At 42.3% G+C, this 23,221-nt stretch overlaps 1 protein-coding gene across 2 annotated transcripts in view; it reads right to left on the bottom strand.

The window, feature by feature from the left end:
* SLC5A1 (solute carrier family 5 member 1) overlaps window positions 1-23,221 on the bottom strand; it is a 273,512-nt gene that overhangs the window by 214,713 nt on the left and 35,578 nt on the right. For both annotated transcript variants that reach the window (XM_078667750.1, XM_078667751.1), the window contains exon 3: window positions 1,815-1,919. In XM_078667750.1, the coding sequence (XP_078523876.1) occupies window positions 1,815-1,919 (105 nt within the window). The remainder of the gene's footprint in view (window positions 1-1,814; window positions 1,920-23,221) is intronic.

The raw sequence follows: 23,221 nt of genomic DNA, 5'->3' as shown, positions 1-23,221 counted from the left end.
GGACACCCAACTCAGCAGCTGGCTTGTGAAAGACCTGGACAACATTGAATGAAAGACCCTAAGCCCCTCCTGGCATCCGGCAATCCTAGACCAGGTAGCCACGGCCTCGTCACCTGCGACCTAGGCGAAACTGTTAACATAAGGTGCCAGGAACTACATAATGGGACCGCAGCCAGATCTCGCAGGAGGTCATGCAGCCAAGTAGGCAAGCACTTAAGCACTTTAACATTGATCTCTCCTTTTAATTCATCTGACATTCTTTCATAAAACAGTTTCTTGCTGCACCCTCTCTATAAAAGGAAATCCTTTCTTGCATATTTTTAAAAACTTGTACAGTCCTGCCTACGGCTAAGTACTGACACTTTAAAATAATTTGCACAGTCAAGCCCAAATCTATTTTGTTATTAAAAACAAGCTGCATTTCGAATTGCATTTTACAACGTTTTCTTTCTTTTTATATTGAATCTGCAATCATGTATTGGATCACAGTAGCCTTGTATATTCTAAATTGTATTGCTGTTTTTATTGTTTAAAGGTGTAACCGTTTTAATTAACAATGAAGTCTAGAAATAAACTTGAAAATTGAAATTGATGACTTGATGTGCTTTAACATTTAATTGTACCAGCTTTAGGCTAATAATACTTATTTTAAATTAATTTACATTACAATATTTTAATATTTTTCAAGGAAAATAATAATCTTTATTATTTTCCAGACACTTTACAATAGGTTCATCTCCAACCTGGTGGTGGAGATCTTTGCCTATCTGTGAAAAGTTACTAGGAATAGCTTTACATTAAAGGAATCAGTCTTAGATGTGTCCACCCCTCAACTGAGGGGTGATGCCATGTGTCACTCTACACCCAGAAAGGGTAAATAACGAAAATGGGTAGACCTACAGCTAAGTGCAAGAGTGAATTTATACATGAATAAATATGCATGTGTGAATTTACCTTCATGAATAAAAGTCTATGAGTTTGATTCTGGTCAAATCACTTTATCTCCAATTACCCATTTCTACCCCCTAGGTATCATTCCCTGGTTTCAGTAGCACACACAAACCATAATGTCCTACATGTAGCTACTCACACTCAGCAAAGAAAACTAGGGCTTTTACAACACACCACTTATCATTATTCAGTCTTGATTACGTATATCATATCTGTGGGTATGAGTAACCCCCTCTACTACAGTTAGAGACAACTCAACAATAGAGATCAGAACGGGGAATCCAGAAAGATCAGTCTTCTTGCTGTTCAGTAGCCTTTATTAGTATTACAAAGATGTTTAAAAAACTCCCCGCACACGATTTGCCGACACGTGTTTCGTCTCTTTCAAAGAGACAAAGAGCTATATTAATAAAGCATCAAATACCTGATTAAAGTAGTTAAATGAAAAAAACTGACATTGTGCCCCTGTTGTGTCATCAGACTTTTTAGTCTCAGGAAATTCTCAGCAGATATATAAACTTAGGTTGTCATGATAGGGTGGGGTCACCGGCTGCTGCTATTTCAGTGGGACGTGGGAACTCCTTTTCTGTCAACAGAATTGTCAAGGAAAAAGAATGTATGACAACAAGAAATTAAGCTGAAAATCTGGCTCCTCTCGGGACTGACTGAGAGAACTGCCAAGCGTGTTACCTTCAATGGTTCGCTGATGCAATCAATGATTAAACAAAAAACATGAATACTCATGAAATGCCCTGAGTTAAAGAGTTATAGTGGTCCACCTGTGTAAAAGAGGCAGTATAAAAGCACATGCCTGAGCCATGAGGTGTCCTCACCCCATTGATTAAAAGAATATTGTCACTTACATTCCATTCAAAGCCACCAATCACAATCCCGGAAGCTGCTCCGGTGCCGGCAAGTCCCACAAAGTGTCCACTGCCAATGTTACTGGCAAAAAGCGAAGCTCCAATCTGAAAATAAGAGCAGACAACGACATCTGAGTATAGCTTCTACTGACTATAACACCATTACATATTATCCGTGTTTGTAACATTCAGTCGCTAACAGAGTATAAGGACACATACACATTAAGTTATATTCTTGCAAAAGCAGCTATTTTGTTCAATTAAATAACCTTTAGCCCCTCCTCACTTATATTTAAAATTCTTAAAGCAAAGCAACAAATCCCAGAAGGCTAAGTCCAGTTGCCTAAAAGCCAGATCTGGCTGAAGGTGTCACACCTGATAGCAGCCACTTTGAAAGGTATTTAGACAGAATATCGGAACCAGAAATAGCATGGACCAAAACAATGTGTCCAGAATATCGAGGACCCAGGGTTTGGGGAGCACCTGAACCCCCGCAGCTGGAGGAATGGAAACGAGATCTTGACTGGTGCCAGCGAGCCGAAGAAACAGTGTATAAGAGATGGGATGTCCCAAAAAATTTGAGAAAGTGTGGGCGCCCTGGAGAAAGTACAGAGGGTGGGGAGTGAGTTAATAGGTGCTTGTTGGAGGTCTAATTTTCTCTTTCTGCCCTCATGAATATATTGTTATTGATCCGCTGTGTTCACTCCATGATGTATTGCTGAAACTGTTTTTGTACTGTGTGGTCTCTTGAGCTCTGTTAATAAAAAGAGTTTACAAAAAAAGAAAAAACGAATATCCAGGATAAAAATATTGTGACGGTAAGTTTCTATGTGTAGGCAAAGTTGACTATATATAACTCCACAAATATGTACCTTCAAGGTGCGTAGATGTGGGGTTACGAATAGTAGATCTGTACTTCCCTCTTTGCACTTACCTTCTTTTTTTAAAAATAACTTTTTATTGAAAGGTGAATCAACACAACAGCACATCCCATTTCGATAATCAGTGATATATAGAGGTCATAGAGTGCTTTCCAGCCCGACACAAGCGGGCGGTCCGAAGCCCAGGGCACCAGCATCAGGAGAGAGTGGCATAGTACACAAGCTGCCTCTAAAATTGTTCCATTTCCACCAAATCTTGACCCATTCCTCCAGGCAGTCCCTTCTTTTGTAAACATCAGGTTCTGCCACCATGTACCAATCCATACCTTTTTTCATGCCCCCAGTCGGGGACCATGAACTGCCCTCCATTCACATCCAATGTTATGTTTCGTACCATCAACCCCACTGTCATGAATAATTGGTCCATACGGGTGAGTTCTGTAGCCTCCCACACATTGAGCAAACACCATTTCCCCGAGGCTGTCCCATCCTCCCAAACACCTTGTTTAAACAAGAAACCACCTAAGATCAGTAGCTCTGAATGGGTGGGCATTCCCAGATCATATGGAAAAATGTCCTGTTCTGATTGCAACCTCGATGGCACAGTGGGGAGGCCGCCTTGCCCATTTGTGCCAGGGTGGTGCAGGCGTAGTAACTTCAATGTCAAATTTTTAATTGCTAATGGCCACTTCTCGTGGGTATGCAAGTGCTTCCTGCCAGTCCTCATCCTCCACCCCTCCCAGGTAGGCCTCTGTCCCACTTTTCTCGTAATTGAGCTAATGTATCGAGTCTGTAATGGGGCAACTTCATATAAGTGAGTGAAATTGCCTTTCTGGACATGTGCTCATCATTGAGGTGATCCTCCAGTGGGGAGATTTCAGGGACGTCGACCCCTTTCGGTATCACTGCTTGGAGTTCATGGCGGATTTGAAGGTATCTGTACGACTCCGTGGATGCCATTGGGTAATCTCACTGTAGGTCTGCAAATGGAATGACGCCCCCTTGTCGCCAGAGGTCCCCCACCCTGGAGATGTCAATGAGGTTCCATTTGTTAACGCCTTGTCACTTTCCCAGCATTCCCAGTAGGGCATTATCCCAAAGTGGGGAAAGTCAGTTAGCCCAGGGCCTATTGCACCGATCACCAAAGACCAAGTGTAGTTGCTGTAGGAAGTGGAAAGTTCTCAGGGTGTAAGTTGCCCTACAGTGCCTTAATTTAGCCCCGGGGTGCATTGCCATCTTGTCAAGGCGGTATTCTGGTTCTTCATCTGGGAGATGGGCCAATGATTGATTACCACGAGTTGCGCAGCCCAATAGTATCGCTGGATGTCGAGGAGGGCGAAACCCGCATCATACCACCCCCTCGTTAATTTCTGTAGGGTGATACGAGCAGGGCCCCCACCCCAGAGCAGAGTGCAGAGTTCTTTGTTTATGGTGAAAGTAGGAGGGGGTACAGGGAAAGGTGTATTTTGGAGTATGTACAGAAACCAGGGCAACACCATCATTTTGAACAGAACAGCTTTCCCTAGGAGAGACAGAGGCAGAGTCCTCCAATGTTGGATATCTCTACGAAGAAGCATCAGAAGCGGCTCTTGATTTTGGGCGTAGAAGGTCTCAAAAGTTGCGGTAATATGAATCCCCAGGTATTCAAACCCATCTTCCGCTAATGTTATCTTACAATCTCGGTCAGTCTCGGGATATTTCCATGTAAGAGGTAGATAAATGATTTACTGCAAATGATTGTGTATCCTGAGGAGCGTTGGCATATTGTGAGGATTTGCATTACACTGTCGACGGAAAGGGGAGTGTTTGAGAGGTATAAAAGAAGGTCATCCGCATACAGGGAGATGTGGTCTTCCCATCCATCCATCCATCCATCTAAGTCCTCAAATCAGGGAGTGCAGCCTAATCCACGCCGCCAGAGGCTCAAGGACTAACGCAAATATGAGTGGCGACAAAGGTCAGCCCTGTTGTAGAGGAAATACGGAGGGTGTACCACTGTTATGCACTTACCTTCTTGATAAGTTGGTCCTCGATATTTTTGACACAATATTATGTCCACACAATATTTCTGTTTCCAATATTCTGTCAGTGATATCTTTGAAAAACAGAAACAAACGTTTCCTCTTTATGATGTTGAAAATTTGGATTGTCTTTAGTTAATTATATTAAAGTATTAGCCGCATTTTCAGTTTCCTGCATTCTGAAGAGTTTTTTCCCAAGTTTCAATTTCATTTATTTTAATTTACCTGAGTTCTTGCAAACGTTTTCATGCCCATTGCTTACATTTTTAGACAGGCACATAAGACCCATGAAAATACTCAATGTAATGAGAGATAAGAAACGCAGTAACGCGTATTACCATCAGACAATGCACAACCCCACACTACCAATATATTGGCCTCCATCTGAGAGTGGCATGAAATGCAAAAACCAGAAAACTGTTCACACAACAATCATGGTCTTAACTATTGCGTAAAGGAAATCCTTCTATGATGTAGGGTAACTGTTATCCAATGAGAGGGCCAGAAAAATCCTAGGTACATTCGTCTCTAGAAACACTTGCACCCAATCTTTCATTTTAAGTAATCTAATCAAAGACATTATTATGTTACCTGAGCCACAAAATACATCCACAAAATTGCAATTGAATGGTTGGACTTTTTCAAAAGATCACTAATCAGTTACCTATAATTTGTATGACATATACACAATAAACATAAAACATAATCTTTAATTAGTTCATATAAGCAACATAAAAGAGAAAGGATATTTATTTACGTGTTTATCTCAATATCCAATTTACTATCTATAACTTAACGCAATAACCCCGTTATCTATGAGTCCTAAAGTAATCACAGGCCGGCAAGCGAGCTTAATGACGCTTTTGAAATGGTTGTAGTGCGTAAGCACTGCTGACCTGCCAAAGTAAGCTGAAGCACAATAGAGAGAATTTGCTGCTTATGCTGCAAATAATTTGAAATTAAACATTCACCATGCTGGTACAAACTTTCCTACAAGAACAGTACTCATTACACAGTTGTGGTGTTTGAACATTCAAATATCTCTTTAAGTATAGTTTTGTATTAAGAAATGTTTGGGAACGAGCGAATGAGTCAAAGCCAATAGCAGCTATCGCCAGCCGACAAGAGATGCAGCATTATGCCTTCGGTTAATCTCTGTAATTGGGCAAAAGCTGACCACAGAACAAATAGAAAGTAATTAATACTGACAACTCACCCAACCCTCCACCCATTACCAAGGTAATATGTCCATATCAGTGACATAAGCAGAGACCTGATGCAAGAAGTTGCATTATTATCAATTTAAAAAAAAAATCTTGTGAAATCTTATTAAGGTGCAGGTGAACTATACTATCAACCTGGCAAAACTTTATAAAGATGGTCACTAAGAAATGTTTGAAAAAACCTCTGAAGCAAAACAAGAGTCTTGGGTACACAATGTTGCAAACTCTTCTATTATCTGGTTATCCACAGGATTGTTACTGAAAAGAACTGACTTCTTACCTCTGTAGTTTCAGCAGAACTACATGTACACTGTACCACTGACAAGTCTCACTTTAAACCACACTCCCACAAGAAGGGCCCCCTCCCCTGATCCATCCTCTAGAGTATGCCATTACAATGAATACTATTACAAAGTAATGCAGCTGCAAAGACAAATCCACAACAAACCCCTACTGTGAGAAAGGTTACTGACACTAGGGTGTCTGCAACAATGAACTGTTGCTACTCATTCCTGTTCAACTAAATGGTTTTCTAAACACCACCTCCCAGACTCACACTAACCCTGACACTGACCCAAACTCCTACTTTCACTGAAGCCTAAATGTAACCCTTTTCCAGTTCAAAGCATTCTATTGATTTGATATTCAAGACATTAGCATTTCTGTTACAGGGTTAGCCATTCGTAGCATGTATAAACAGTGTTTACAGTCGCTAGTACTCCAAAATTATGTCTAACCCCATCCAAGAACCTTAACATAATTTTTATCTTGATCCCAACTCTAACCATAAAATGTGCCCTGTAGTGAGTGCCAAAGGGGGGTGGTGATGGACGGAGCATCTGAACCAATCAAACACTCACACCCAGTCAAATGATCTGGGTTTGACCCATCACCGTTCTTTAGCCCACTCTGCCACCCCAGTTCAGACATGGCTATATGCAAATCAGTCTGACCCTGTGCCTCATGGGAACAGTCCAGCCCGAACTGCCAAGCCATGCCTTCCCTGGACTGGAAACAAGCTTCCGAGGACCGGTTTCTGGCATTACAGCCGTCTTCAGCCCGGCTTGCTTGAATCCAGTGGCAAAGTGAGCAAGAGACTTACGTCGGAGCATCAGAACCAATCAAACAGTCACACACAGTCAAAAGATCTGGGTTTGACCCATCACCGTTCTTTAGCCCACTCTGTTCTGGGGTGGCAGAGTGGGCTAAAGAACGGTGATGGATCAAACCCAGATCTTTTGACTGGGTGTGAGTGTTTGATTGGTTCTGATGCTCCGTCCATCACCACCCCCTTTTGTACCACTTTTGGCCGCCATAAGTGTGGGAGTGTATGCTCAGACGTGAGTCCCTTGCTCACTTTGCCACTGGATTCAAGCAAGCCGGGCTGAAGACGACTGGAATGCCAGAAACCGAACCCTGGAAGCTTGTTTCCGGTCCAGGGAAGGCATGGCTTGGCAGTTCGGGCTGGACTGTTCCCATAAGGCACAGGGTCAGACTGATTTGCATATAGCCATGTCTGAACTGGGGTGGCAGAGTGGGCTAAAGACCGGTGATGGATCAAACCCAGATCTTTTGACTGGGTGTGAGTGTTTGATTGGTTCTGATGCTCCGTTCATCACCACCCCCTTTTGTACCACTGTAGTGAGTGCCATCTTACATTTTTTAACATTTAAAAAGTCTATTTCTTCAATGTTATTTTTTCATTGCAATAACAAAAAATTAATATTTCTTTGCTGCTACAACTTTTCTCTTCAGTAATTTCATTGTTGAGGTTGTCTTTGTACATTTTTCTCTCTGAGTGGTTTCTTTGTAATGCTACAAGTATTACCCAAAATCAAAAACACCATGGGCACAATGGGATAATGGAATGTGTCTCCTGTATGCATAAAAACAGTAAGTATGACCCCACATTTTAGTCGCTGTGGGTGCCTGGTGCCATGTGCCAAAGGCAAAAGAAGAAAATAGGAAATGTGTGGCAGAATGTTGTCGCATTAGAAGACTATTTGGACACTGATGAAGCAAATTTTAACTTTCCCATCCAACCTGTTTTGCAATAAAAGCTTGGTTTCACTTTCACCTGTACATGCAGTAATATGAAAGACCTAATGTGAATTTACAGTGGGCTTACAATCCTCCAATTGCTTGCCATTGGTCTGCTTTATTGTCACTCTCATTTGCTTGCCTCTTATTAGGTGGTTTGCCTTCCCCTTCTTGTGTTTGTCCGTCCCCATGAGCATAGCACCTCTAAAGTCCTTTCAACTTTGACTGTCTGACTAGTATCCTTCCACTGCTCACATTTAGGGGACTACTTTTTTATTTTATCATGCAGCACCCCATGAGAGTGATTGTCTTTTCTAGCTCTCTCTCTCGAGTGCTGTTACCCCCACAAATACCCATCCACCTCGCTATGTTGCTCCCCACTCCTCCCAGCTTGTCTGTAAATGCACAGGAACAGAGAGATATATTTGGGGTTGGCCAGCCCCCACCTCCACCCCCCTATTAACAATGAATTAGACATTAATGAAAACTAAAACAAAAAGCACTTACCTGTATTGCGGCGTCCCCGGGACGCCGCAATACAGGTACGTTCCTCGAGAAATGCGAATGCGCGGGTGCGTGCATGCACAGTTTTCGCAAGGATCACCCAGGATCACCCAGAGACAGCGAAGAAGAGGAGGAGGGCAGCCCGGGGTAGCTGCTGTACCGGTAAGTGTTTTTTTTGTTTTCGTTTTCAATAATGTCTAATTAATTGTTAATAGGGGGGGTGGAGGCTGGTGGCGGAGCAGAGCGGAGTTTGTTCCCAACTCCGTGGACCTCTGCGTCGTCCCGCTACGCCAGCTTTGCCTAGGGTTATTTATCTTTCATCCCTGCTTTCCCACTTTGACACTTTTCCATCTTTCTCCTCCCCCTTTTATGTTTTTCTCTCTCATGCTTTGAATCAAAGTCTGCTGAGGAAAAATGAGTGCCAGTCCCCAAAAATGAGTGCCGTTGGGTCGCTCCTGCAACCACCGGCTCAAACTAAGCACAGACTGTGGCAGCTTTCTAGATGCCACCCAAATCGGCTTTCACACTGAGCACAGTACGGAGACTGCACTCATTAATGCGATGGAGATCAGAATGTCACTTGACCGGGAAGGCAGTGCTGCCCTTACCCTGCTCACTCTATGAGCAACCTTTGACACAGTGAATCACGGGCTGCTGGTGGATCGCCTGGGCAGGATCAGAGTGACCGGAACAGCTTAGGAGCTACTTAACTCTTTCCTCACTAGTCATGAGCAATCGGTAAGATATCGCTCCTCCTTTCTCTCTTCCTTGCAGGGTCCTCGCTTAGTCTCACCCTCTTTAATATATTTGTCGCCCAATTGGCAGAACTGGTTCAGTCCTATGGCTTTGTGCTGACTTCCTATATCGAAGATGCCTAAATAGTTATTTCATTGGCCACGGAGGACAAGGATGTTGCTGCTAGATGTTGCAACTGCATGGAGGTAGTCAGTCTGTGGATGTCTATGAGCTGCCTAAAACTCAACTCTTGCAAAACTGTTTGGGGCACAGCCTTCTTTCTGGTCTCCTCAATGGTGGCCATCAGAGCTAGGTTCACTCTCCTCCCCAGTGAGAGAGGTAAAGAATCTGGGAGTCTATCTTACTGACAAACTGTCCTACGTTAATCATGTTAGTGCAGTTACTTCTGCCACCTTTTTTACCCTTAAAATGATCATGAAAATGTTGCCTTTTATCACGGTTCATTTGCAAAAAAGAGTGCTCTCTTCACTGATGCTGTCGAAGATTGACTACTGCAATGGACTATATCTGAATGCGCACCAGCACGTTCTAAATAAATTATAGACCTTGCAGGATGCAGCAGCTTGCATTCTCTGCAAGATTCCCAAGTACCAATTGGTCTCCAAAACACTCAGGAAACCACACTGGCTACCCATTAGACAGAGGTTACCTTTAGAGCGCTATGTATAGTGTTTAAAGCATTCACGATCAAGGACCAGTCTTTTTGAGAAAAAGTTTCCCTGGTACACATCAGGTAGCTCACTACACTCAGCATCAGCCACATTGGTGGCAATCCCTAGATTTAAACGTGGGACTTAGGGTGGCAGTGGCTTTATGCTCGGTGCTTCAAAAGCCTGGAATGACCTGCCCTTGTACATCAGAACCATGCCTAATCTTTTGGCCTTCAGAGAGTCCATGAATACATGGCTTTGTTTCTTCTTGCTAAAATTACCCTTTGGGTTCCACCGTTTCGGCTACTTTAGCTACGCAAAGACACATTCTAGGCATTTGAGTGCTCTAAAAGAACACTTAACATAACTTGGTCGCCTAGCTGAAAAATATTCTAATACAGCATGGGTACGCGGTTTTGACTGTAGTTGGAAAAGCGAAGGTGTGCACCAGACAGTGATAGATTCTTGGAGGGAGAAGAACCACACCATCGCCTTGCTGGAAATTTTTCCACCTAAGGAGCAGAGAAGTGGAAGGCATGAAGGTGGCTTTCAAACTTGACCATAAAGCAGCAATGAATGTGATTAACAAGTTTTCCACCAATGACATGTGGGTACTGCTGCTGCTTAGTCACTTCATGTTAGCCTGTTTACACCACAATGTCTTGTTCAGAGTGAAACATGTTCCAGGAATGGAAAACAAAACACCTGACATGTTGTCTCATTCACAATGGGTGAGATTTTGTGGGTCTGCCCGGAAGCCAGCCGGCAGATATCAGAAGTTGCCTTGGCAACCGGTGAGTGAGCATTGGGGAATCAGCTGAAGGATCCTTAGCCTCTTTGACATGAGTGCCATGGATGCACCATTGGGAGTGTGTGAGACCATTTGCTGACTCAGGGCCCGATTACGATTGCGGTGAATCCGCATCCTCCGGGCCGGCGGAAGCCACCGCCGGCCCGGAGGATGCGGATTTACCGCTGCGGGGTGAGAAATTACCCCCTGCCAGATTAGGATGGCGGGGGGGTCATCTGCGGACGGCAAGACCGTCCGCCGCTTTTCCACCACGAGACCGCGGCGGAAAAACTCTAATATACCGCCAGCCAAATTAGGATGCATGTGGACTTTGGCATTTGGGGGCCCGTTGCGGGCCCCCAGGGTGTTGAGGGGTGGGGGGTGCACATGGGGGGTACCTATGGTACCCCCAAGCATTTACATGCACAAAGCGGCAGGCACCGCGCGGTGCCTGCCGCTTTGTGCATGTAAATGTTACACATGCATTTTTAACATTGCGTGTTAAACATACAGGATGTGACCGCCAGGGTGGCGGTCACATCCTAATTTGCACGGAGGGACCTCCGCTGCCCCTGCGGACGGTCCCTCCACCTCTGGGGTGGCAGACGGACGCAGGTCCGTCCGCCATCCTAATAGGGCCCTAAGTGTGTACAACAAATGCTTTACACTGTCCTCTGATACTGCCGTCGACTATCACTTTAGAGAGTAAGGTTATATCTAACTTTAGTCTTGAGGAGTGGAGCAGGGAGGAGACATAGAAACAACGGAGAGTTGAGAGGTAAAAGAAGTAAAGCAATAAGATATTTGTTGGGAGTGTGGGGAGAGGGCTAACAAAAGCCACCTTTGCAGGAAAATCTGTGAGCATCCTTTTATGGTAAATTATTTTGATGGTATGAATGAATAGGGGAGGGGTTCAGAAAAAAATATATTGATGAGCCGGGCCAGAGTACGGGGCAGGATGCAAGAGAGGAAAATAACGGTTTCACTGTCAGGGCAAAGACTCTTGGAGATCCAGGTGAGATGCGGCAGGTCTGAGAAATGCAAGGTTAATGAATGAAAGATTACTTGCAAGGGGTTGGGAGGGTAAGTGGAGGAGGTGTCTGAGCCAAAGGGGAGGGCTGGTGTTGTTTAGAGGGCAGGGGAAAGCTCAGTTACACTTAGGAAGTGCATATTAAGAACATATTGTATTGTATAGTATGGTACTGTATTGTATTGCTTTGAATTGTATTACATTTATATACAACTTTCTATCCCTTTGTGGGGCACTGAAGCATCTGCCCATGTGGGCAGCAAGCTACGCCATGTAGGGCGTGTGGCTGGAAGGGTGCTGTCTTTGTTTTTGATCCTATGTGGGAAGTGTTTCCAGGTCACGTCTGATGAGAACCAAGGTGAGATTATTATGATCTGGGACTCAGTGTTCAGCAGTGTGGTGGTTGAAGAGGTGTGAGAGAGAGAGATGTGCAGTTTTTGGTTTTCAGTAACTTGCCAGCTTTGAGCAGCTCGGCAAGTCCTTTTATGGTATTTCTTATGATCCCTGTCTACTTAGCTAGCTAATGCAACGGGTTGTCCAACCTTGTATTTTTAGAAAACTCTTTAGTCCTCAGCAGAAATGGTTGGAGAGAGAGTGGCATGATGGAGAAATCTGCTGGTAACTATCACACCATATCTGAGTGCCATTGTGAGATGTAAAAAAAGGCAATCATAGTGTGTAGATATTTGGGACCTCCAGTGGTGGACTGGATAAGTGTCGGATTGGACAGCAGTATGTGACAGATCTCTTCAGTTATTCCGGGCTTGATTGGGTGATGGATGATGTATTGGCTAGTACAGAGCTGGTGATGTACAAGCCACATGTCAGCCCTTTCTGTCTTACCTGGATACAGAAAGTAGTTTGCTGGTTGGGTTATTTCCAATCTGTGAGCTGTAAACTAAAGATTGAACTCAAAGGTGCTATTATCTTTCTGTGCTCTATCCCAGGGTTGAGGGCTGATGTAGTTATCTTGATAATAGCTATGTTTTCAACTGTCATCAGAAATATATATGCTCCTGGATGTTTTGAATCTGTTCTGGCAGTGAGTTGCATAGCTTGGTGGCCTGTAAGAAGAAATCAGGGCATCCTATGGATTTTTTATGGTAAGGTATTATAATGATTTGTGGTGCAAGCCTGGAGCGTGGTGTCCTGTTTTGCTTGTATTACTTGAATTTAACTTATAAGTATAGTGGTCAGTTTCCTTGGGAGGCTCTGTGGATAATGCAGAATGCCTTGACCATCTAACTATAGGTATCCAGTGGAGCGAATGGATGACTGAAGTCATGCATTCTCTTGGGTGAAGGCGAAAAAGAAGCCTTGTGGCAGCATTTAGGATAAGTTGTAATTTTTTGTATGATAAATGTAGGTGTGCAAGTTTTTGGCTTTTGGCATAGTCAAGCTTGGACATTAGGAGTGTGAGGATGGCTTGCAGTTTATGTTAGTATGCAAAGTATGGAAAGCTGTAGTGTTGTCATTGTGTAGAAGGCACTCTTCGTAACGTTGTTAACATCGTATCAAGGATATGTCTGAATCCATGGTTACTCCAAGGTTTCGGTTTTCTCTTGGTGTTGTTGAAGGGGCCTTGAGTTTTCCTTGGTCCATATGATGGAAAATTTGTATTTTTGCCATTGTCCACAGGTCATGACCTCTCTTTGAAGTGCTGAGCTTGAGATGGTTAGTCATCATCCATGTGTTTAAGGTCCGAAGGTAGTCATCAAGTTTTGAGTTGAAGAGGTCTTTCCGGGTCATTATGTTTAGAATGATTTGGGTATCTTCTGCCTAGGTGTACCAAGGGAGATGAAATTATTTAATCATTTTTGGCGAGGGAGTTGGGTAGATGTTGAAAAATAGAGGGGATATGATAGACTCTTGAAGGATCCCACAGTTTTGGGTGTGATGAGGAGCTGATGTGAATGGTGATTGGTAAACCACACTGTGTCTGTCTCTGAGGTAAGTCTCAATCCATTTTAGAGCATTTTCAAGTACTCCGGTGACAATTAAGTCTTTGAAGTAGTATGTGGAGGTTGTGTGGGCAGCTGATAAATCCAGAAACAAAAGGGCTGCTTCTTCGTTCTTGTCCACTGTGAGTTTTAGGCCATCCCAAATTGATATACGGCTGTCTCTGGCCCCCTCCCTGGTTAAAAGGTAGACTGTTGGTCTGACATTGTCATTTCTTCTATAGATTGTGTAAGTTGGGTAAATGCTGCTCTTTTAAATGTTTTTCCTATGAATAGTCAATTTTATGTAGGCCTTTAGTTTGCTGGGTCAGGTGGGTCTAAGTTTTTCCTTTTGAGGATTGGTCTAATATAGGAGTTTTTAAGCTCAGGTGGGAATAAACCAAGTTCCAGGGACTTGTTGAGTACGCAACTAGCTACCTCCCCTCCATTGCTGTGCAAAGGATATCTTTAAATATTTATGGGCGTGCTGGAACTGCAAGTAATCTTGATGTTCTGCTTGCATTGATAATGTAAATTACATCTTTTTTCCGATAGAGTATTGGAAGTATGTAGTGGTGGAAGCCTATTTTTTCTTTTTCTATGGTGGTTGGGTCATGTGTTGGGATGGTGTTATCTGTGTTCTCCTTGAGGTAATTTTTTATCTTTCTAAGTTATTTATATCTACTCCTTGGACATTTTATCACAGACGTCTTTGGATTGTGGTTTTTCTGTGTTTTGGCATCTAGTTCACGAAATTCTACTGAACTTTTGTGAGTTCTTTAGAAGGGCAGTCATCTTCAGTTATGCCTGTTGAGTAGTGTTGCCTTTTGGGGATTATGATTGCTCTTGTGAAAGCTCGGTTATAGTGGTGTAGGGTGAATTTCACTTTTTAATATCTTGATTTTCTCCACTTGTGTTGTAGTATGCTGAGTTGTATTTTCATTCTTTTGATGTTGTGATTAAACCATGTGTTGTTCTTTTTGTGGCAAACCCTGGGAGTGTTCTTTATCTGTTTGTCTAGTGCAGTGGAGATCCACTTGTAGAAGGTGTGTATGTCTTGAGGTCACATATTCATTGGTGTTTTTCAAGATGTGAGTTGAGTTGATGTACGGTCTCAGCAGAAGGTTGTTAATGGTGAGCCTGACTATCATTAATTACAGCAATAAAGCAAACATTATTGCAACACAAAAGTACATCTTGTTATATCCAATCTCCAAATGCTCTATTTGCGTCTTACAAGGAAAGAGGCAAAACTATCTGATCAAGTGAAGAGGTAAACAGGCTAGAATAAAATGCCTAGTATTTCCTGGAATGTACAGTGGCTATGTGAGTGAAAGAGGAAGAAAGAGGGCAGTCATTGCTGCATCCCCCCACCCCCACTCTATGTAAAGTCCATCACTGCGGATAAATTATTAAGCATAATGACACCATTAGCGACTCACTCACATCCAATCATTAACTGAGCTGCACTTGAACTCTTGCAGAATGTGTTACTTTGCACCTCTTCGGTTGAGATCTTTTAATGAAGATAGCTCTGGACTTTACACACTCCAGAGCATACACTGCTCAGCACAAAGACTTAACCTGGAGATAGTAACGTGACAAGACATTCTCCCATGGCTGATCAGGACTTAGCTGTTCATTAACCAGGGAGCAGCCAGAGCAGGGGCATACATGCCAACAGACCTGATTCAGGAGGGATACTAACGACTTTTTATGCCAAGAGTGGTTTTAATCAATCTCTCTGCCACCTGAAATTGCCACCCAAGGTTTGCATTGAATGATTTCGTCCAACCTTCACTCTGTAGTCAATCGCTCTGTGTGTGACCCGCCACCTGCCAAATCACAAAATCACTCTAAGTACTTTCTTGATGCTAAAACTCTATAAAAGAAAGTAAAAGCAAAGCAGCCCTGTATCCAGAAGTGAAGAGGATGGCAAGACTGTAAACAACATTGCCAATATGCCAATGTGGCAACCTCACCAACACTACAGATACGAGAACTAGAACCATTAAAAGCCATGAGGGTCTGTCACCCCTTTCCAAAAGAGTCAGTCCGCAGAAGATATAGACATGCCTGCTGCTGCCTTACAGTCACTGAAATTCACATCTGTACACTGATTGTGCTCCAAAACCAGTAGGTGAAACAATCAGGGGTGGGCAAACTTTTAACTTGCTTATATAGCTGAGCACGTTCAGCAACTTTTTAGCTTTACGATGAAGGTCCCTGAATTTTTCTTAGGCCCGGATAGATTATCTCCACGCACCCTGATGGCTGGGAGTACAGCCCGACATGGACTAGAAACCCAGCTGCAGAGTTCTGTATTTCTTTGCAGACACTTCTAGGGCAGCAAATAAAACAATGGCCGCCACAGAGCCTCATCACATCCTGTGTCTGCTCCCGGAAGCCCCATCCAGAATTCTAACAGCAAAGTGATCTGGTGCCACTTGGCCCTCTGCTGCAGCAGGAAGTTCCTGCTTTTGTGCTCCTTTTTAGCTCCAGCTCTTTAAAATTTGAGAACTTTGCCAGCTTTACTCACCCCTATATCATTTCAAAGAATTAAGTGTGTATCTCCTAGTTAACTTTCTGTAGCCCCTGGAGCTCTATTGGTGGCTGACTTCCCAGCCCTTCCTGCATGTGTGAGGATGCTGAGCTGCAGAGAACCTCTGGTGAACCCTGTAGTAAGGGCATATTCCTTTATGGAATATGATTAGGAATATTGTACATGTAATAGTAGAATGCTTAATGTGGAATGTTGTATATGTAATTACTCTGCCTGTTACTGTATAGAATGTTGTTATTCAAATGCTTATTGAGTCAGCTCTGGTATGAGCTGCTTGTTTCCTTCGTTCCTATTTCTTCCATGTTAATAAACTGGAAGTTCATCTCAGTGAGCCTACTTCCATCATTGGATATTACTACAGATTTTTGGCGAAGAAGATGGGATACCCACGCAAAAATTGCGTGGAAAAAAAATGTTCTAACTGCTCTAGCAAGATTCTTTGGAGAACACAACAACTAACTGCTTTATTCATCTCTCCATTATTGTTACCCACTTCGTGAGTAAACTTTCTATTTTTCTGCATTTTCAAATCTATATTTTAAAAAAAGGCAACACCAAGAGACTTTTCTGTATGCATAATAGCGGCAATTCGGAAGTACTACGTGGAGCAGTGTTGGAGTTTGAGCTGACTTTTTCGTTAATTAAAAATCTAGTCGCTGTGAGTCAGTACATACCGAAAGAACGGATTTTTAAGTGATTTGGTGAGATCGAACTCTGCTGGTGATCTAGGGTCGTTGGAAGTGCTTACTTTTGAATGTACAGCGTCGATGCGGGTGCCGTGAGCTCGAGCAAGGATTCCCTCGGATCACGCGTCGCTTAGAAATCTTCCACATTCGACAATACCTACGTCACTGAGGCGAAGCAGCGTTCACCCCAATCCGTCACAGCAGACGTCACCACACACAAGGTCACGCAGAGCGGCCATTTTGAAAAGCCTGATTGTGCCGTTTCCATAGCGACCGGATACCGAGTGAAAACCAGCAAATTCATTCGTTTTCTTTTCAGGATTGTTGAATTACATTACAGCGGCGGTTTTAAAAGCATTTTCGAGAATTCTTGGAAGAAGGTTACTAGCAGCATCAATTCTTGAAGTGGTACTTTCTTATATTTATTTTTCGTGAAGCAAAATTTTCTTGTGAAGCAAAATTTTCTTGTACTATTTCTTTACCATTGTTACCATCCTCAACTACAGTTTGTAACTTTGTTTGACAGTATATAAAACATGACAACGGATAGCTCTTCTTCAAGACCAAATACCTCTGGGGATAGTAATGTGTCCAAACTTCAAATTAATTCGCCCAAAGAATTTTTATCTATTCCAGGTGAACCTTTGATATCATGGTTAGACTGGAAAGAATACTTCCTCAATTATTTGGCGAATTTAGAAGACGTTAATGGCACATTTTCGCCAGAAAGGAAAAAGAGAATGCTGTTGTATTCTTTAGGTCCAGAAGGTTTACGCATTTTTAATGACTTACATGCACAGGAAAGAGCTGATGGGGATTTAGATGTTTTTAAAGTGGCATTGTTAAACCTTGATGACCATTTCTCTCCTTCAGTTTGTATTGGCGTTACTAGACATTCTTTCTTTCACAGAAAACAAGAGAAACATGAGTCAGTGGAGGAATATGTCTCAGCTTTAAAAAAGCTGGCTGCAAAGTGTAAGTTCGCACAATTACAGGAAGATTTAATCAGGGATCAGGTTGTCATGTATGCAAAAAACAAATGTTTGCAAGATAAATTGGGGGTGGAGGGTGATAAGTGTTTGAAGGACATTATTGCCATGGTAAAAAGGCAGAGCTTTCTGAAAGGTGTGCAAAGGTCACTCTTTCTCAAGAAAAAAAAGTTTCTGATGAGGTAGTTGGTAAAATTACTGAAAAGAAGACAGGGTTTAAAAGTAACAAAAATTCTAAATTTGAAAAGAAAAGAACGAACTTTCCTGACAAAAAAAATAATGAAGGTCAGAAAAAATTTAGGGGTATATTATCAAGGGGCTTTATCTCCGCTTTTTTGGCTTTAAAAGCCAAGAAAGCGGAGATAAAATTATCTCCCTATTACCAAGCTGTCGCTAACACCAGTTAGCGACAGCTAGTAGGAGATAGCGACCATCTTGGGCCCCGCTTTGCATGTCAGTGATATTTATCACTAATGACATGCAAAGTGGGCGTGCCAAGATGTTAGCGACTGAAAACAGTTGCTAACATCGCTATCTCCTATTACCAACTTTTGGAGATATTCGCGCTAAGCGCGAATATCTCCAAAAGCTAACACCTGCCCTGAGCAGTTCTTAGCCATGTTATCCAATGGGAGGTGGATAACATGGCTAAGAGCATTTGCTCGATAATGCATGAATATCGCTGACTTTTCAGCGATATTCATGCATTGCGGCCGTTTTTATCGCATTTGCGATAAACCTTGCTAATAGCAAGGTTCATCTGCGATAAAAATCACCGATTTGCGGCGATAATTTTTGTCTCTAAACAAGTTAGAGACAAAAATTATCTCTATTGGTTGGTAATATGCCCCATAGTACTGTGATTTGTTACAGATGTGGCAGCTATTCTCACTCTGCTACATATGATAGATGCCCTGCTAAAGCTGCAAAATGTATTGAATGTGGATTGGTGGGCCATTTTTCTAGAGTTTGTAATCGTAAAAGCAAGAAACCTTCTAAAGGTAAAGTTGCTTATGTACAAGACTCGTCCTCCTCATCCTCAAGCGACTCAGATTCGCAGGTGAATTTGGTTCAATTGAAGAAGGTGGTGTTGAATATCACTGGCGATATCTCTTCCAAACCATTATGTCACATTTCGTTGGGTAGCGTTATGATACAGTTAGCAGCTGATTCTGGGTCACCTTTTACAATTGTGTCTCAGCATGTTTGGAGGAGTAAATTTGTCAACAATATTGGGGAATGGTTGGAACCAAATGACATTGCAGCTGAAGGTTATACTGGTAAAAGCATAAAAATGTTTGGATATAGAACTTTGATTTTCCGCTTTAAGGAAAGACAATGCACTGGTAAACTGTACATTTCCGAAGAAGGGCCATCAGTTTTGGGATGGAAAGACCAGAAGATGTTAGACATAATTCTCAATCCCAATAGCAAGGAGCAAGTACTGGTCGCCTGTGAAAGTGTAGATACCAAAAAGTGGGTTTTACAGGAGTTTCCAGAGGTGTTTGAGAGTCGCATGGGTAAATTAAAAGGTTTCACACATCAAATTCGCTTGAAGGAGGGTGCTTGTCCTAAAGTTCACAAGGCTAGGAACATTCCTTTCATTATCAGAGATGAGGTCAAAGGAGAGTTAGACAAAATGCTTGCTAACAAAGTTATTGAGCCCATAGAAGCTGCTGAATGGGTTTCGCCACTGGTCGTAGCCCGTAAGTCCAATGGTAAAGCCTGTTTATGTGTGGACCTTACGTATTTGAACAATAACATTTTGGTTGATCAGTTTCCTTTGCCCAGAATAGATGAAATGCTTGCTTTGACACGGGGTGCTAGTTGGTTCTCAACACTGGACCTCTCAGCAGCTTATCATCAGGTAGTACTGGACAAGAATAGCAGGCAATTTACTTCTTTTTGTACACCCTTTGGGTGTTATAGGTTTAGACGTATGCCTTTTGGATTGGCTTCGGCTGCGGCCGTTTTTCAAAGGCTTATGTCTAACCTATTTGGCCACATCAAAGAGGTTGTTTTTTTTCAAGATGACATCTTGATCATGGGGAAGGACAAACCACAACATGATGATTTATTAAGAGAAGTTTTGTCTATTCTAAAGAGCAATGGCTTGGTAGCGGAAGGTTCCAAATGTAAATTCTCAGAGAGATCGGTCACATACTTAGGCCATGAAATTGGAGGTGAAGGAATAAAACCTAAAAGTTCCCTAGTAGAAGCTATTCTCAATGCCCCTGCTCCCAAATAAAAGGATGAATTGCGTTCATTTTTGGGTTTGGCAGAATTTTATGCAAAATTTGTGTGTAATTTCTCACAGAAAACCTATGAGATGCGTTTACTTATGAAAAATAAGGTTCCTTTTCTTTGGAATGAAGACTGTCAGAAATCTTTTGATTGCATCAAGGATGCAATTGCAAATACACCTGCACTGCAGGGTTTCGAGCCTCATGCAGAAAATATTATCACAACTGATGCCAGCGGTACAGGTTTGGGTGGTGTCTTATCTCAGATCTCAGAAAATGGAGATGAAGTGGTCATTGCCTTCGCATCACGCTCATTATCTCCTGCTGAGGCAAAGTATTCAGTGATAGAGCGGGAGACTTTAGCGTGTGTGTGGGCCATGGAACATTTCAGGAAATTCATTTGGGGAAAGAAATTTGTACTGAGGTCAGACCACAAACCTTTGACAAAGCTGCTTACCACAGAAGGTTTGTCGAAAGCATCTGCGAGAATTGCAAGAATGTCAAAGAGAATTCAGGATTTTGTGTATGATGTGCAATATGTTCCTGGGGCTAAGAATGTCATTGCAGATGTTCTCAGTAGACTGCCTTTGCCTCTCAAAGAGATAGATCCTGATCCTTGGAATGACATGTGTGTAGCTGCTGTCTTTACTGATACTCCGGGTTTATCTAAGGATAAGTGGAGTGAGGAGAACAAGAAGGATGAACTTCTGCAAACTGTGAAAGACAAGGTTATTCATGGTTGGAGTAAAGGTTGTAAGTTGGATCCTAAGTTGAGACCTTTTTGGGAGGTCCGTGACGAATTAAGTGCTGATGGTGAATTTTTGTGCAGAGCTGGGAAAATTGTACCTCCTGTTGGCATTAGAGACAGTGTTATAGTTTTGGGTCATGAAGGTCATCAAGGTATTTCTCGCACCAAGAGAAATATTACAATTTTATACTGGTGGCCCAGAATAGATTTGGATATTGAAAGACATGTTCGTGATTGTATTTTGTGTGAGAGTGCAGACAAGTCACAGAAGACTCTTAATCCGCCTATGTCTTCGTTGGGTTGTCCAAATTTACCGTGGGAACATGTTGCTTTAGATATAATGGGTCCTGTTGTTTGGCAAGACGGGTTTACAAAGTACATCTTGGTTCTTGTAGATTTATTTTCAAGGTGGATTGAAGTGGAAGTAGTTAATAGTGTTAACACTCAGGTGGTTATCGATTTCTTGGATAAGTGTTTTTTAAGGGAAGGTTTCCCTGTTTCAATTTTAACCGATAATGGTGTGCAGTTTAAATCTGATCTTATGAAGAAGTTTTTGTGTTACACAGGGTTTGAGCAAAGGTTCACGGCCCTGTATCATCCTAGAGGGAATTCTGTGGTGGAAAGAATGAACAGAGTTTTGAAAGGTCTTTTGCAATTGGCAAAGAAAAGGAATAAGAATTGGGATGATGAGCTTAACAAATTGATTTGGTCGTATAGAGTCACTGTTCATGATACGGTAGGTGAGAGTCCTTTTGGATTGATGAGGGGTAGATTTCCTCATTGTAGGTTGAATCCGGGATGGATTGGCAAGAGTAAGAAGTATGAATGGGACCCTGATCGTGTCAAACAAGCTATAATTAATTCTCAAGATAAGAATAAATCATACTTTGACATGAAACATGGTACCAGGGATGTGTGTGTCAAAGTTGGACAATGTGTTAGAGTCAAGTCGAGTAGGAAGTCTGGAAAGTTAGAGTCTAAATTTTCAAGCCCTAAAGTTGTTACCAAAGTTATGAAGAACACGGTTGAACTCGATGATGGTACTATACATCATTTGAATCGAATTGCTTTGTCTACTAAGTCTGCTGTGGGGAAGAAAGATTCTTGTGCTAAGCGAAGAGACTACTGGTGGTTGGAAGTTTTGCCAAATTTGGAGAAAGGGGATGAGTCTGGAGCTTCTGTTGAGAGTCGAAGACAAGATCTGATTCCTGTGGAGGATTCTTCCTCTAGTGTTTTGAGAGATGACAGCCATGCTAGTAGTGATTTTCATCTTGTTGGTTCCCAAGTATTGTTACCTACAGAGGGGTCTACATTCGAGGAAGGAGTGGTTGATTCAGAGTGTGAAGTGGTTAACAAATCCACTAGGGTTGGGAGACGTATTGTCACTCCTAAGAAGTTTCAGGATTTCGTCCGTTTCTAATGTTGGTGTGTTAAGTTTCCTTTTTTTGGTTCTTTATGATTTTGGTAGTAATAATGATTAAGAAAGGGGGATGTGTAGTAAGGGCATATTCCTTTATGGAATATGATTAGGAATATTGTACATGTAATAGTAGAATGCTTAATGTGGAATGTTGTATATGTAATTACTCTGCCTGTTACTGTATAGAATGTTGTTATTCAAATGCTTATTGAGGCAGCTCTGGTATGAGCTGCTTGTTTCCTTCGTTCCTATTTCTTCCATGTTAATAAACTGGAACTTCATCTCAGTGAGCCTACTTCTATCATTGGATATTACTACAAACCCCCTAGAACAGTGTTTCCCAAACTGTGGTCCGCGGACCCCCAGGGGTCCGTGACACATTCCCAGGGGGTCCGCAGGCAGCAGTTTTAAAAGCACTTGAAAGTATCTTGTATAATTAGCAGTTTTCGAACAACAATAAAAGTGTCAAGATAACACCAGTGATTAATGTACCTGCTGGGGAGAGATGAGAGTTTTGTCCAGTGGCAGCTTTGAATTATCTAAAGTAGCACAGAGGGTTAACATGCCTACTGCAAAGAACATGTATAATGCATTTTAAAAAACAGAGAACATTTTGGTGCTGTGCAGTTCATAAGTGACAATATTAATCTATCACAATGACCTATACATTGTCATCAAAGAGCTGCTTGCAAACTGCAAGGTACAAGTTAGTGACCTGTTTTTCCCAGTCTTTCATTATCCTGATACTGCTAAAAAAGGTTTATTTGGGTGGAAATACATTTTTATTGTTAAATTCAATGCTAACCACTGTGTTATGTTCTGAATCCTGAGTTTGTGCTTTGCCAGACTAAGCACTATTTAAAAATGCCTACCAGTCTGAATGATGTGAATTCTGCACCTTGTAGTCCCCTTTGCCTTATGTGACA

This window comes from Lissotriton helveticus, chromosome 11 (assembly GCF_964261635.1).
Source record: "Lissotriton helveticus chromosome 11, aLisHel1.1, whole genome shotgun sequence".
NCBI lineage: Eukaryota > Metazoa > Chordata > Amphibia > Caudata > Salamandridae > Lissotriton > Lissotriton helveticus.
The sequence above is the reverse complement of the archived record's forward strand: the minus strand, read 5'-3'. Positions and strand labels throughout refer to the sequence as shown.